Source organism: Psammomys obesus, unplaced genomic scaffold, assembly GCF_907164565.1.
Source record: "Psammomys obesus unplaced genomic scaffold, mPsaObe1.curated_primary_1811, whole genome shotgun sequence".
Lineage (NCBI taxonomy): Eukaryota > Metazoa > Chordata > Mammalia > Rodentia > Muridae > Psammomys > Psammomys obesus.
Genome location: NW_026596466.1, coordinates 2,366,254 through 2,379,888, shown reverse-complemented (window position 1 = coordinate 2,379,888; position 13,635 = coordinate 2,366,254). Strand labels below are relative to the sequence as shown.

Sequence of the window (13,635 nt, the reverse complement as noted above, 5' to 3'; positions counted from 1 at the left end):
CCCTAAAGTGGTCTGTTTGACCACTTTCCCTCCATGCCTGGTTGCAGCCTTCTTTCTAAAATCGTTTTGAGACGGCGGCTCATTCTGTAGCCCAGGCCAGCCCTGACATCATGGCAGCACCCCTGCCTCAGCCGTGAGCCCCCACACCCCTGCCAGCTGACTGTGCCTGTGCTTGTTGCCCACTGTGACCCCGCGTGACGGCAGCAGCTCACTGCACGCAGCGTTTAATCCTGCAGTGCGCATTCGGGAGTTCTGTGCATTGTCCCTTCCCGGGAGGCTGGGAGGGCCCGTTCTTCCACCTAATTGGCACAGATTGTACCACTTTATCCTTTTCTTTGTAGTTAGCATTTTCCATCGGCCAGCTTAGCCAGCAGAATCCTTTTGTTTGGGGGGGGGATATGTTTGTTTTTTTGTTTTTCTATTTCTTTTTTTTTTTTTTTTTTCTTTTTCTATTGAGTCAGGGTCTTGTGTAGCCCAGGCTGGTTTTGAAGGTTTTGAACTATCTATGTAGCGAACAGGGACCTTGCACGCCTGACCCTCCTGCTCACGCCTCCTGAGTGCGGAGGTTCCAGGCATGCACTAATGGCGCCTGGTGTCCGTGGTGCTGGGGACAGAGCCCAGAGCTTCCTTCGGGCTAGGCCAGCAGGCCACCAGCTAAGCCACGGCCCCTAGCTCCACAAGGAGCTTTTCTGAGCCTTGAGCTTGCTCACTGGGTAGCCCAGGCTGACCTTGAACTCATGATCCTCAGCTTCCCAATCACTGAGATGACAGGCGTGAGCTCTCACACCCCGCCTCCAGGATGTGCTTTAAGCCCAGCCAGCCTTGTCTGCATCCCTGACATGATCCTGCACACCTGCCTGCCTCCTTCCTCAAAGAACAGTGGTGGATTTTACTGTGTGGAGTTCGAATAGCAGACGCTCCCCTGTGCCCCATGCATTCCCCAGGAGGATGGTCACCTGCAGCCACGTGCCTGTCACCCGCTTCTGCTGTGTCTGCTGTGAGATCTGTCCCCTGGTGGCTGTGACCCACAGATGTCTCTCTCTGTCTCCTACAGAACTCTATCCGACACAACCTCTCTCTTAACCGCTACTTTATCAAAGTCCCTCGGTCCCAGGAGGAGCCTGGGAAGGGCTCTTTTTGGCGAATAGACCCTGCCTCTGAAGCCAAGCTTGTGGAACAAGCATTCCGAAAGCGGAGACAGAGAGGTGTCTCCTGCTTCCGCACCCCCTTCGGGCCTCTGTCCTCACGGTAAGCCCCCCCATGGTCCTCATGCTCTTCTGAGAAGCTAGAGTCTGGGTCACAGCAGGGGGAGGAACTCGGCGCTTGAGGACTGTGCTTGCTTTCTGGCGTCCACTCTTAGACCATTACACTTCTGTCTTTGCTGCTCTCTGGCTTCAAGACAAGGTCCGACTTTGTGGGCAGGTCGGCCTTGAACTCGTGAAAATCCCTGCTGGGTTTGCAAGCATGCACTGTGATGCCCAGTACGATGCCAGCTCTCAGACCTCCATGCTGGTTGGTGCAGTCAGCGAGGTGGTCGCTGGCTCCTTGTGCAGGAGGCCGAGCCAGCCGTAACCAGTTCAAAGGGTGGGGATCCTGAGCTGTAGCTGATCGGCCAGGCTGCCCTGCTCACGTCCGGACCTTGTGCTCCCTCTGCCATTAATGGAGCCCTGTTGGGAGCACAGCTCCCCCACTGGCGGGTGGCTTTGGCTGGATGGACTTGACCATCAACAGTTCCCCTGGGTGCTGCGCCTGCCTGGCCGTTTGCACAGTTCTCTGACTACATAGTAGCAGAAGTGCCGTAGGAGCCGGTACTTCTCCAGACAGCTGTGAGTGTGCCTGTGGCCACCTGCCGATGTGCAGGTAGCCAGCAGGTGGCAGGGACCCTGAGGAATGCTCCCACGTGCAGGAACCCAGGGTCGCTGACTCCTCGGGTAGGAGTGTGTGCGTCTGTGCTGGCCTCTTGTGCTTCTGAGATATCACAGTCCTCACGCTCGCCCAGGAACGCTCTGGGCTTTTGTAGTGCTGGGGATTCAGCCAAGAGCCTCATCCTGCTAGTCAGGGCTCTTCCGCAGAGCCACACAGCCAGCCCCTTGCTGGATCCCAGGCAGGTACTCTGCCACTGAGCTGCACCCACAAACCTGTTTGCTCTGCTTTTCATTTTGAGTCAGGATCGTGTTAAGTTGTCCAGACTGGCCGTGAATTCAGTCTAGCCCAGGCAGGCCCTGAGCTTAAGATTCTTCTGACAGCCAGGCTCCGTGGAGCTCGCTGTGATCCCAACACCCGGGAGGCAGAGGCAGGCAGATATCTGTGGGTTCAAGGCCAGCCTGGTCTACAGAGTGAGTCCAGGACAGCCAAGGATACACAGAGAAACCGTCTCAGAGAGCAAGAGAATCCTCCTGCCTCTGCCTTCTAAGTAGCAAGCCTTTTCTTTTGGCATAGGCTGAGCCGCTCCTGGAGAGGGAAAGGACCTTTTAGGCAGTGTATGCTGAGGATTTGCCCTCGCTGGGGAGCAGTCCTTCCTCCTCCCCTTCAGCCTGTTTAGTGGAGTGCCTACCTGCCTACCCAGCTGCCCACTGAGGGCAAGTGGTAATGCTGGGAATTCACCACCAGGAAGCCTGAGAGCCAGGAAAACTTTTGGGAGATAAAAGAGAAAACCCTGGAGGTGTGGGGCCTGCACCTTGGTTACCGTTGGGGTGGGCTGTGCTCAGGATCATCGGGTTCAGGGTAGGGGATTGACATGGGGTGTCCGCAGGAGTGGCTGAGCAGAGGTGGGTTTGGCTGTGGGTGTGTCTTCTGCACTCCGCTGTTGTGACACCGCCCTGCTGTGCCCCTTTGTCCTCACCAGGAGTGCCCCAGCCTCCCCCACCCACCCTGGACTGATGTCCCCTCGTTCCAGTGGCCTGCAGACCCCAGAGTGCCTGTCTCGGGAGGGCTCCCCCATTCCACATGACCCTGACCTGGGGTCGAAGCTAGCCTCTGTTCCCGAGTACCGCTATTCCCAGAGCGCCCCAGGTAAGGCGCAGGCTCGTCCTCTCCCCCAGTGTGGCCGATGGGCTGGCACCCACCCACATCACTGTCCTCTGTCACCCTGCAGGCTCCCCAGTCAGCGCCCAGCCGGTGATCATGGCTGTCCCTCCCCGACCTTCCAACTTGGTGGCTAAGCCTGTCGCCTACATGCCAGCTTCCATAGTGACCTCCCAGCAGCCCTCCGGCCACGCCATCCATGTGGTGCAGCAGGCCCCCACCGTCACCATGGTGAGGGTGGTTACCACCTCTGCCAGCTCAGCCAACGGGTACATCCTGGCTAGCCAGGGCTCAGCCGGGGCCTCCCACGACACAGCAGGCACAGCCGTGTTGGACCTGGGCAGTGAGGCCAGAGGTAACGTGGCCACGCTGGGCAGTGTGAGCCTGGGCCGTAGGCTCAGAGCCCACAAAGCGGGCGGGAAGGTGGGGCTCCCACTACTGCCTTCCTTTAAGACAGCTGGATTCTCCCTGGGCTGAGTCCTCCTTGTTCACTTGAATTCTGTTTCCCCCAAGGTGACATTCAGGCTGCAGTCTTTATGCCTTTCTTTCTGTCTGTCTGTCTGTCTGTCTGTCTGTCTTTCCTAGATCGGTTTCACTATTGTTCTGTGTGTATGGGCACTTTGTGTGCAGTGCCTGGGGAGGCCAGAAGAGGGCATCGGATGCCAGCAGACTGGATTGACAGTTGAGCCACCCTGTGACGAGCCGGGCCAGCTCTCCAGCCCCGGCTTATTTTAGATGGTGTTACGCTGTGTGTCCCCGTCGAGCTGGCGTAGACTCACTGCCCTCTTGTCTCAGCAGCGCTTAGATCACGGGCATGTACCCTGTACCCGCTTCCAAAAGAAAGCCGGTCTGGGGAGCTCAAGGAGAGATGCTGGTGGCGCCCTTGGTTTTGTGAAAGGCAGCCCCAGAACTTTCTGGACAGCCGTGTCCCTTGGACGTTATTCCCTCGGGGGACTCGGGCTCACTATTATCTTCGTATTTTCATGTCATCCTACTGGAAACAGGCTTGAGCTGACGGCACAGGCCTGTCTTCCCCACCCCTGGGAAAGTAGAGGCCAGCCTGGGCCGCTCGGCGAGCTCAAGGCCAGCCTGCGTTGCTAACTAGACTTTGTCTTAAAAAGTTGAAGGGGCAGCAGTGGCCCTGTGGGGATGAAGCTCAGACCAGAGACCCAGCACGCACGTAGCCTTAGCTAGGTCCAGCCCGTAGCGCCGCCAGCAACAACAACAAAGTAATAGTGATTATAATCACAGACCCGACATCTTGGTGAAGGGGATAGTCACAGTCGTAGAAGCAAACTGTCTCATTCTAAACAGTACATTAAATTTGGGTTGGTTATGGTTATACAGAGTAGATTATATTATGTTATGTTATATTCAGATTATATACAGGTTATACAGATTAAATTTGGGCTGGTTATAGTCATGTGTGTGTGTGTGTGTGTGTGTGTGTGCGCACGCGCGCGCGCATGTATACTTTTTTCATTTTGTTTTTGGTGTGTGTGACAGTCTTGTGAAGCCCATACTGACCTTAAGCTTGAACTCACTATGTAGCCAACGGTGACTTTCGAACCCCTGGTTCTTCTACCTCCACTCCCAGCATGTTCTGAAGTCCTGTTAATTTAAACATAAATTCCAGGGTTTTCCTTGGGAAGCCCTCTCTCCCAGTGCCACCTCACTCCCCGGCCCCTCGGCCAACCCAAGGCTTTGGAGGGTCTTGGTGTCTGGGGCCGTGTGTGGTTCTCACTGGCTGCCTGCCCCACAGGTTTGGAAGAGAAGCCCACCATAGCATTTGCCACAATCCCCGCAGCCAGCCGAGTGATCCAGACGGTCGCCAGCCAGATGGCCCCTGGAGTCCCCGGACACACAGTCACCATCCTACAGCCGGCTACCCCAGTGACCATCGGGCAGCACCACCTTCCGGTCCGGGCTGTCACTCAGAACGGAAAGCATACCGTGCCCACGAATAACTTGACTGGCAACGCTTACGGTGAGGCCCCCCGGCCTGCCCTCAGCCTGAACCTGGCGCCAGGGATCTGCCCACAGGCAGGGCAGCGCAGCTCAGGGGATCTCTCGCTTTCCTCATCATCAGCTCAGTGTCCCGAGCCTGCTGTGTGCCAGGCAGGGACACCAGATGTCGACCAGCGTGACAGTGGGGGTTGGGCAGCCTGCAGGGTGGGGTGCTAGACGACAGTGGACCCCAGGATGGCGGTGCTTTTTCTTGTTGCCATAATAAAATACTCAGTTCCAAACGCAGTTTAAGGAAGGAAGGAAGGAAGAAGGAAAAAGGGGAGGAAGGAAGGGAAGGTTACTTTTGGCTCGCTTTGAAGGTACAGTCCACCATGTCCGGGAAGGCATGGTAGTGGCCAGGAAGCAGGGAGAGGAAGTTGGTCCTCAGCCAGCAGTCAGGGATCCCAGTGTAAGATGGCGTCACTGCAGCTGGGAAAGGTCTTCCCTCTTCAAGACCCCGATCTCGAAAGCCCCTCACAGACATGCCCGGGGGGAGGGGCTGTTTCCACTGAGGGGACAGTAAAGATTAGGCACCAGAGATGGGGGGCGACCTCAGAGCGACAGAAGCAGCAGCTGAGAGGGTCCCTGAGTGTCTGACCCAGACTCAGCGAGGGCGGGGGAGGAAGCCTGTGTGTGAGGTGTTGACAGATGGCAGTGTGGCTCTGCCTGACTGCTCGGGTGAGTTAGTGGGGACCCTCAGGTAACCTCTTCTTCCCACCCCCAGCCCTCACCAGCCCCCTGCAGCTCCTGGCGGCCCAGGCGAGTTCGTCCACGCCGGTGGTCATCGCCCGGGTATGCGAGGTAGGGCCCGAGGAGCCAGCAGCAGCCGTCTCGGTGGCAGCCGCTGCCACACCGACCCCAGCCACCTCCACGACCACGTCTGCCTCTTCCAGCGGGGAGCCTGAGGTCAAGAGGTCCCGGATAGAGGAGCCCAGTGGGACAGCCGCCCCGCAGCCCACGGCCCTGGCAGCCGCCGGCCCTCAGGGCCCGGGGACCGGCGAGTGAACTGGCCTCGGGAAGGTGGAGCGGGACTCACGCCACAGGAGCGCACCGGCGGCTGCACCACGGACCGACCCGGAGAGAGGCTCACAGCGACCTGCCACACGCACGTGCAACGAGGGTGGCCGCCATACTCGGACAATTTCCTTTTTATCTCCTGTCCTCCCAAGGTTTGAAACAAACACATAAACACGTTCAGACAACTTGATTGTACGAATCTGGGGGTTCTGTGTGTGTTTTTTGCCCCTCCCTCATGCCATCGCCTCTCCCCAGTTGTTGTGGGAGAAGGCCTAGCCCAGCTCCTCAGGAACCCATCCCAGCCAGCACCCACAAGAAGAGCCCGCACCCAGGACTGGGCAGAAGCGCAGCGCAGACCGAGGCTGCTGTCTCTGGGAGCCGGTCCGCAGACTTCCTGTTTCTCACTGTGGGGAAGAGACCAGAGGACGACGAGACCCTCCCAGCCACAGGCTGGGTCACAGAGCCCACTCCCCAAAAGTGACAGAGCTGCGGCATTGATTGGGCTCACGGAGGTCTGCTTTGGCTTTGGACCCTAAATATTTCTTTCAGTTAAACGTGGAATTTGGCCTCATCTCAGATCTGAGACCCACGGAAGGGGCCACGTGTCTTTGGATCCCCGGTGGAAGCCAGCTGAGGGACGACAGGCCCGGGCGCACACCCACAGCAGCCCTGTAAACATGCCGCTCTCCCCGATAACTCCAAGAAGGACTGGCACGGCTCCCACGCTGATGTTGCAAAGTGCTTCCGGTGGGGAACCGGCCCAGGGTCAGTGCCCATGGCGTCCATTCCCACAGCCCTGGCAGAGCCCAAAGCCGCAAGCTGCAGTGGATGTCCAGGAAACCGGGCAGCTCCAGGGGGTGTCGGCCAGCCCCTTGCTCAGCAGGGAGGATGTTGGCGTGTGCCCTCGGACAACAGCAGCGGGTACGCCCCTGTGTTCCTGGCAGGCAGCGAGGGACTGTGAGGTGCGCTGCTCCCCCCCCCCCCCCACATTCCAGTTTTCCTGAGCGCCCGAAGACCTGTCCAGTGTGAACATGGAAACCCTCTCTTCTGCCGAAGCCGGGGGTCCGTGACTGTTATCCACCGGAAGGGAAACTACCTCTCCGGACAGCTGTTGGTGCCAAGTTTGATCCCAGTGTGGCAAGAACCAAAGTGTGAGGGTCATGCGAGGACTCCGACTCCCAGGGACGGCCCCTTTGTATGCCCAGACAAGCTGCCAGCAGCACTTTAACACCAGGCCACTTGAGCCGGAGACAGTGAGTGTTTCCCTTGGCCTGGGCATGAGAGTTGGTTTCGCAGAAGCAGTGGAAGCAGCTGCGAGACAGGAGACTCCAGGAACTCAGCGCTGGTCCTCCTGGAGGGCGGGCCTCGGACTCCAACAGCGGACAGAGCCCGTGAGCGAAGAGCAGCGGATCTCAGCGGGGCCTCAGCCGGACAGCCTGCTGGAAGGGCTGGCAGGCTTCGACCTGGAGGCTGTGGTCGTGGGAGGCCGCCAGTCCCCACACATCAGGGATAAGTGCGGAGCCCGCCTCTCTGGAGCTCGCTTCCAGGCTCCCCAGCCGGTCCTTTCTGTAGTCCCAAACCTCAAGCTGGAAGGAAGCTGTGCTCTGAAGGCCTCCTGCCGGTTGCCTCGGACAGAGAAGTTGGGCTGGGGTGATGGTGGGGGAGGGTTTGTGGGTGGAGCTGCCCCTTGGAGTGGGCAAAGGGCTGTCTCCCACATCTCCTCTTTGTACCTGGCATGAGCATGTTCTCTCTGTGTGCCTGGTGTGAGCATGGGGTTAGAAAAGTACAAATGAGGTGGGTCTCTGAGTTGCTTTGGGGTCTGGAGTGACAAGGGATGTTGATACCACCTGCTGGTCTTCCGCTCCATCAGGTTCCCCATCATTTACTCCAGGCCTGTGCATGGCTACCCTCCAAGGCAGATAAGATTGTGTGTGGATTGTCATGGTAGGCGCCATGTGTGGCCCCTGCATGGAACTGTGGGTCACCGTGCCATCACATCTGTCATCAGGTCCCCTCAGTCTGGCCCTGAACAGTTTGCTCTCCTGGGTCCTGAAACATCCACCCTCTGTTGCAGACCCTCTTACCTCAGCATGTGTGCGGAAGGATGTGGAAGGAAGAGTGGGTCACACAACTGTCCCAATGTCCTGCGTGGCCTTAAGGCAGAGGATCCTGAGCCCCTGGTTGGACAGCCTGAGCTAGAACGGGAGGCTAGCCTGGTGCCGCTGCCTCAGGAAGTAGGTTGGCCATCTAGTGGACAGCACCCCAGCTCAGACCCAAAGTAGCCCGTGCTCAGAGCAGGAATGCACAGCTAGCCGGAGCGTGCCCCTGTGAGCTCCGAGCCACCAAGTGGAGATCAGCTAAGCCGTCTGTGGAAGCCAGAGCTTGGATCAGGAGCCAGGAGAGTCATCATTGTGAGGACCGTGGCTGGGAGCCCTGGGTTCAGGCACAGATGAGAAGCCGGGGGCCTGTGGCTCAGAGCCCTCCAGGGCTCCCGTCTCTGGCAGGGCTTCATCGCTTCATCGGAGCTTGTCTTGCTTTGTTAAGTGTTCCCTGGTAGACCAGGTGTCTGCTGTCCACACCTTGACTCTCTCTGACTTTCGTATCTGGCACTTCCTAGACTCAGAGGCTGCAAGCTTGTAAGAAGTCACCATGGCAACTGGAGGTGGAGAGACCCCTGCCTGCCTTCTCACGCTGCTCCTTCTCCCTACCCTTCCCCTCTCCCTTCCTTCCTCTATTTCTCCCTTCCTTTTTCTATTCCTGCCCCCCCCCCTCGCCTCTTCTATCTCCCCCACACACTCCCTCAGCTTTCAGTCCAGCATCCAGGGCTCATAAGCATGTCTGTCCTTAGCTCTTGGTGCCTTGCCTCTGTGTAAGATGGGCTGTCCGGCTCACCGTCCATGAGGAAGTTCTGCAGATCCTTCCCCTGCACTGTAGGCCCCCACCCCTGTCCCACGGCTCTCCCTGCCCCCCGACAGGCTGCCAGGGATTGAGGTAACAGGCAACCACTCATCTTCCCTCTGAAAGGGGGAGTGGCCTTCTGCAACCCTGTGGGAGAGCTGAAGGTGGGTACAGCCAGGTGACAGGGGCAGTGTCTTCCTTGGTAGAGGTGAGGGGGCCCCTCTGCACAGGGATTAGACAGAGCAAGGTGGGGTTAGGTAAGCACAAGAAGGAAACCGTAGAGATGAGCAGGTGGTGGGGTGGACTGTGAGGAATTACTATTCCTCAAGAACCTCACGGTCTGCGTTGCTCTCCCCAACCTGCTCAGCCAGCCCGACTCTCCCCACATGAATAGCTCAGTGCCTGCTTAGAATAATTCAGAAAGGAACACGAGCCTTTGTTCTAGTGAAAGATCCCTCGTGTGTGGGGAGCACCACATCCAGATCGCTAGCGGGGAAGTCACAGATGGCCACAGGGTAGCCCCTTGCTTTGGCTCAGGGTGACAGAGCGGTCACCTGTGTCCTGGCCTCCAGTCTCAGAATACCTCTGTTTAGAAGCAATACCATAAAGGGTAAGTCAGGTTGTTCCAAAGATCGACGCCTCAGGTACCAGCTTCCCCCGAGACGGCCCTCTCAGTGCACTGTGGCTTGGGGATGAGGGTGGGGTGAAGAACCCCACACAGAACAGACAGTAGCCAAGGCTCTCCGCCGGCCTCAGTCCTCTTCCACCTTTCATCTTGTGGCTTCCCTGCTCCAGGCCTTGGGTTCAGGGTGGCTCTTGTCCCACCTACTTGTTGGGCTCTGTTTTTTGTTTTGTTTTGTTCGCTTTGTTTTTTGTTTGTTTGTTTTTGCTTGATTTTTTTCTTTTTTCTTTTTTTTTTTTTTTTTTTTTTTTTTTTTGTCTTGTTTCTTCCTGTGCCAGAGGTTAAACTCAGGGCCTCTCACATGCTTGCTGAGCTGCACTCCCAGCCCTTTTGATTTTTATTTTTTTTAAGCTTGAGACGGAGCCATACAAAGCTGCCCCGGCTGGCCTTGAACTCGCGCTTGAATTGCATGAATTGCTGGAGTGACAGGCCTATGTACCACCACGGCCCGGTGCTGCTCATAGTTTGTTTTTTGTACCAAAAGCTGCTACATTGGTGACACAGAGCAGGGTGTGACCTGGCTGCCCCCACAGACTGGCACGTGGCACCCGCTTCCTAAGGCTTGTGGTTTGAACAATTTGGGACTGTCCAAGAAACTGTCGTTCTTGGAGTTGCTGCTTCCCTTTCTCTGGTTGCCCCTCTCGCCAACCCCCTCAGGGACAGCCGCTTCGCATGTGGACTTTTTTGACCCAACCACAGGTGTTTCCTTTGAAGTAAAGCACAGACCCGTTTCACTGACTTTGTTTAGGGGAAATAGTTTTCTACTCATGTTTTAAAACACAAAAGCTCTTCGAGTGTTTCTGGCTGCTGGTCCTACCTGCTCCTCTGTTCCCCCCCCCCCCGCCCCCGCCCCCGCCCCAGGCTTGCCTCCAGCAGGCTTCAGCACTGCTGCTGCAAGGAATGTTTCAGAGCCACCCTTCAGGGGTCAGGCACAGCAGCCTGCCTAGGCGCGACCCACAGATGAAGCCAGCCACGGGCCTTACCAGAGGCACCACCTGGCCTCCAGGCAGGACAGAGGGTCCCTGAAGTCCCTGATGGGAGGAAGTGTCCAACCAGAGGGAGCATGAGGGGGAGGTGAGCTGGCGGGACTGAAGGCCGAGGGCCGCCTGAGCTGGTGCAGGCGGTGGTAAGGAAAGCAGACCCCTTAGCGGTCATTCAGAGGGCTTCAGCCACCATGGAAAGCAGCACGTGTGTTTCTGCACTGGGGCTAAGGCTACCTAGAGCCCCCAGGACCCCTTTCCCCCGGCCCTCGTCTACCTCCCCGCCAGCTCCACCAAGCCCCACCTTGCGAGAGGACTGAAAGAGCCTGCTGGAATCCTACCTCCGGAGCCCTTGCTCCTTGGACTGCTCACAAGGTGACCGGTGTGGAGGAACCTGGGCCCCAGGAGCCAGGAAGAATCGTGAGTGCGAACAGCGACCAGGCGTGGTCCACAGCCCCTGCATCTGAAGCTCTTGCTGCCATTGGAGCAACGGCGGCACCACCTCCTGAGTTCCTGGGGCTGGCATGCCCGCTAGAGCCTGCCCCACGATCCACCAGGTTCATCTTCTCTGGCCTGTATGTGTCCAAATGGCGCCTTGGCTTCTCGGTCTGAATTAGCTGGTCCAAGAATTTTTTTGTAATTGGTACAGTTGGGAATTCAAAAACCTAATATTTTTAATTGGGCCCTTCCCTCCCATCTTCCCTTCTTAACGCCCTTCCTGGGCGGACGGGCATCTGAGATCCCTGATAGTCCTTAGCGTGACCCCTGGGGGAGGGCGGGAAGGAGAGGGCAGGCTGTCTTCCAGGTCTCTCCTTGGATTCTGCTGTGTCCTGGGGGACAGCAGCTGTGCACGTGTGAGGGAGGGGCTAAAGCCAATAGTGAGGTGGTTCCTTTTCTTAACCGAATGGTAATTCTGTAAAAGTAATGGGGGGAGGGTGTTCAGGGAGTGTGTGTGCGCGCATGTGTGGTTTTGTTTTTGTTTTTTACAGTGGCTGTCTAAAGTATTTTCATGACATGTTTAACACGTAGTGCTTTAAAAGCAGTGGTATCCTATGCTGGGAATCCTACTTCCAGAGATGGGATGTGAAAAGGTCCCACCCAGGAGGCGGGGTGAGAAAGGCCTGCGGACCTCGTCCCAAGCAGCACCCCGGGGCGCTCATTTCAGATGGGATACAGTATTTTTTTATAACAGAACCATCCTTTTTTTAAAAAATGTTTTGACACCTGAATGTGATTTCTAACTATTATTAGATGTTCATGTTTTAAAGCTATAACAAAGTGGAAAAATTCTACTTTCTTTTTCATTCATTTGAACTGTTCTTTTATCTATTCGATTGTTGTATGTGGGTGGGGAAGCTCTGTTTTCTCCTCTTAGCGTTTGTTTCTATAACAAAGAAATAAAAATTATATATTAAAGAGATACACCCACGGGTGAGAGTGGTCCCTGTGAGTGGGCGACTGTGGAGGACAGACAGACCTGGACACACAGACAGATGGCCTGGACACACACCCCTGCTCCTGGGAGGGAGAGACCTGACCCCAGGTGCTTCCGATATGGAAGGGAAATGGCTGGACACTCTGCCTCCTCTCAAACTTCCTGGGTGTCCAGTCCAGGAAGACATGGCGTCAGAAAGAGTCCTGCGGGTGCCCGTGATCTGAGGACTCCAGGGTCCCCTGTGTGTCACCCGAGTTCTGAGGAGATGGAGCTGGTGTACAAAGGACAAGAGCAAGCCCATCGCCCTGACTCTTGACACAGGTCCCCGGCTAGGCCAGGGTGTGTCTGCAGGTGTCCGTGCAGAGACACCATGACAAAGGCAACTTATTTTAAAGGGGGGGGAGGGGCATTTAATTTGCAGCTCGCAGTTCTAGGGGTAGAGTCCTATGACCATCTTGACAGGGAACATGGCAACAGACAGGCATGGTGCCGGAGCAGTAACTGAGAGCTCACAGGTTGGAACAAGTAAAAAATACAGCTAACTGGGAATGTGTGGGCTCTTGAAACCTCAAAGCCCCACCCTAGTGACACACCTCCTTATAACAAGGCCACGTCTCCTAATCCTTGTCAAACTGTTCCACCCATTGGGGACAAAGCATCCACGTATATGAGCCTATGGGACCCATTCTCATTCAAAGCACCACACCATGGTTGCCTCAGCGGCCCTGGCAGACATCTGACACCCTGTTTGAGACAGGATCTCTTTGCCACTGTGTAAGCCAGAATAGCTGGTCCTGTAGCCTCGGGAGATTCTCTTGTTCCCTCCATCTCCTGTTGGTACGCTGGGATTACAAATGCTTACACTATGATGCGTTGCTTTGACGTGGGTTCTAGGGACCCAAACTCAGCTCATCAGGCCTGTCACCCACTGTGTCTTCTTCCCTGCCCTGCCTTGTTCTTTGAGACAGGGTCTCTCATTGCCAAGTGAGATAGGCTGGCTGTCCAGGCAAACCCTGGACACTCCTATCCACCTCCCCAAGTGATGGGAATTTGACGTGGCCACCTAGGGATGGTTCTCGTGCTCGCAGAGAAAGCACGTGATCAGTTGAGCCATGTTTCCACGTCTGCCCATTTCTCTCTGAAGCCTGGCTTATTCTAAGTCACAGGCACTAGGTATTGAGAGCCAGACAGACATGGGGCCAGGTTCCCACCGTGACAGCTCCTCTGTCTATGTCAACTTCCTTTTTTTTTTCTTCTTCTTATTTATTTTTGGTTTTTTGAGACAGGGTTTCCCTATGTAACTTTGTCTGTCCTGGATTCGCTCTGTAGACCATGCTGGCCTCGAACTCAGAGATCTGCCTGCCTCCACCTCTGGTGTGCTGGGATTACAGGCGTGCCTCACCACTGCCCAGCGTGTGCCTGTATATTTTCGTGTGGCGCAGAGAACTCAAGCTCTAGTCCTCCTTCTTGCATGGCAAGCAACTTGCTGACTGAGCCATTTCTCCAGCTCTATTTTTTTTTTTCCACTTAAACTGTTAGGCCCAGCATGAGCCTAATTTTCAGAAGTGATGAAGAGAACCCAGGAGACCAGA

The 13,635-nt window shown here is 56.3% G+C and overlaps 1 protein-coding gene across 1 annotated transcript in view; it reads left to right on the top strand.

Moving 5' to 3' along the window:
* Positions 1-10,471, top strand: part of Foxk1 (forkhead box K1) — a 62,762-nt gene extending 52,291 nt beyond the window's left edge. Inside the window, exons 5-9 of the mRNA XM_055598541.1 lie at positions 1,055-1,248; positions 2,846-3,012; positions 3,095-3,379; positions 4,787-5,011; positions 5,756-10,471. Of these exons, the coding sequence (XP_055454516.1) occupies positions 1,055-1,248; positions 2,846-3,012; positions 3,095-3,379; positions 4,787-5,011; positions 5,756-6,036 (1,152 nt within the window). The 3' untranslated portion in view covers positions 6,037-10,471. The remainder of the gene's footprint in view (positions 1-1,054; positions 1,249-2,845; positions 3,013-3,094; positions 3,380-4,786; positions 5,012-5,755) is intronic.
* The last annotated feature ends 3,164 nt before the right edge of the window (positions 10,472-13,635 follow it).